Genomic DNA, 1,887 nt, shown 5'->3' with positions numbered 1-1,887 from the left:
AGAAGATCGATCGCCAAAGATTACGATGGCAGTTCGTCATTAAATCATAAGAACCAAATTTAAAAATTAAAAAATGACAAGGACAAAACTTGGAATTCAACATAAAAATACATTAGTTTGGTTGGTTCACAGCTGTATGTGTACAGAAACTGAGCCCTTTTTAACCCTTCCCTAAACCACACGGCCCACATGTCCCATCACCTTTTTCCATCTACCTTTTCTCACACCAGATTCCTATTTCCTTTTCTTTTCTTTTTCTTTTCTTTTTTTTCTTAATTAATTACTCCTCTTTTTCCTCAATTTTTTTTTTCCAATAAATAAATATAATAAAAATAAAAAATTATAGATTTTTGTTCCTTAACCCTTCAATTCTCCTATAAATTACCCCCCAATCCCTTCTAAGCCTCTTCCCCCTTCCCTTCCCTTCTTCCCCAATCTCCATTGCTCGTTTCAACCTTTCTTCTTCTTCTTCTTCTTCTCCTCTTGGATTCTGAGGTTTTTTTTTTTCTCTTCTTCATGTTCATTACTCTGTTCTTGATGTTTGAAATTCATGCATCAAATTCTCAGTGAACATATCCTCCCTTCTGGTTGTATGATTATACTTAACTCCACATTCCGCCACCATCACCTCGTTCAATCCTTCTCCGTTGTGTTTCTTTACTTTTTATACTACGTTTCATGATTTAACCCCGATTTCAACAATACCCACATATCCAAATTCACTAATTTCAATAAACCAAGCAATCAATCTTATTACTGCTCCGTTACACTCTGTTTTTTTTTTCTTTTTGTTCTGTTTTTGGGTCTTTCAATGGCTTCTTCTAGTGGAACATCTTCGACTTCTTCATCAATGGAAGAAGGGGAATTAGCGGCGTTGATGGAGCAAAGGAAGAGAAAGAGGATGATTTCGAATCGGGAATCGGCGAGGAGATCGAGAATGAGGAAGCAAAAGCATTTGGATGATTTAATGACTATGGTGAGTCAACTTAGAAAGGATAATCAACAAATAGTCGCTAATCTTGCCGTCACGACGCAGCACTACGCCACCGTGGAGGCTGAGAATTCCATTCTCAAAGCTCAGGCCGCCGAGCTCTCTCACCGTTTGCAATCCTTGAATGAGATCGTCGCTTTCCTGAATCCCTCTTCTGATGGGGTTTTTGAAGATGATACTTACGGCTGCGACGGCAGCGACGCCGCCGTCGGCGGCGGTGGAGGGTTTTTTAATCCTCTTCAAATGGCTTTCTATATGAGCCAACCTCTTATGGCTTCTGCAGATGTATTTCAAGAGTATTGAAATTTGGGTTTTTTTGGCTCTTTCCTTTTTCTAGTGGTATGAATTTTCTTGGCATCCAAACAAGGAGAGAGAAAGAGAAGGGTTAGTGTTGTGTTTGTGTTTCTTGAGTAAAAATTGGTAAGTGGTCTTGATTGGCACAATGAATAAAGAAGGGGAAAAAAATGTGGGTTCTTTAGGTTGTTATTTTTAGTAGAACTTATGTATGAAGACTAATGGAACATGTAAATTTTTGGATTTTTCCATTTTAAGGTCAAAATTAAATGGTCAAATTCTTATAAGTTAAAAGAGTCGTCCTATCAATATGAGTTTAACTTAATGGTAATTGACATAACCTTCATCTCTAAACATTAGAGTTTGATCTCCATCTTCGTCGTTGTTCTACTAGAAAATGTGAGTTTAGCATTGTAGTAATCGATGTGCACATTCTTTTCTTGAGTTAGAGATTTGATCTCCGATTTCTGCCATGCTTGTACTAAAAAAGTAGATTTAAATATTATTTTAGTTCCTATATTTTTTGTTTTCGTTCATTTTAGTCTCTTTATTTTCAAAATGTTTATTTTAACTTCTATGCTTTCAATTTTGGTTCATTTTGA

At 36.3% G+C, this 1,887-nt stretch overlaps 1 protein-coding gene across 1 annotated transcript; it reads left to right on the top strand.

Moving 5' to 3' along the window:
- Positions 1 to 396: 396 nt before the first annotated feature.
- Positions 397 to 1,639, top strand: LOC120089491 (bZIP transcription factor 11-like). The gene has a single exon (XM_039046979.1). The coding sequence runs from the start codon at positions 812 to 814 to the stop codon at positions 1,292 to 1,294; it is 483 nt and encodes a 160-aa protein (XP_038902907.1). The 5' UTR covers positions 397 to 811; the 3' UTR covers positions 1,295 to 1,639.
- The last annotated feature ends 248 nt before the right edge of the window (positions 1,640 to 1,887 follow it).

The sequence above is a fragment of the Benincasa hispida genome, chromosome 10, assembly GCF_009727055.1.
Source record: "Benincasa hispida cultivar B227 chromosome 10, ASM972705v1, whole genome shotgun sequence".
In the NCBI taxonomy this organism is placed as follows: Eukaryota; Viridiplantae; Streptophyta; class Magnoliopsida; order Cucurbitales; family Cucurbitaceae; genus Benincasa; species Benincasa hispida.
Note: the sequence above shows the minus strand (reverse complement) of the source record. Positions and strands in the feature narration are given on the sequence as shown.

What these genes read in the sequence shown, in the direction of transcription:
- LOC120089491 (XM_039046979.1), top strand. Translation starts at nt 812, where the DNA reads ATGGCTTCTTCTAGTGGAACATCTTCGACTTCTTCATCAATGGAAGAA.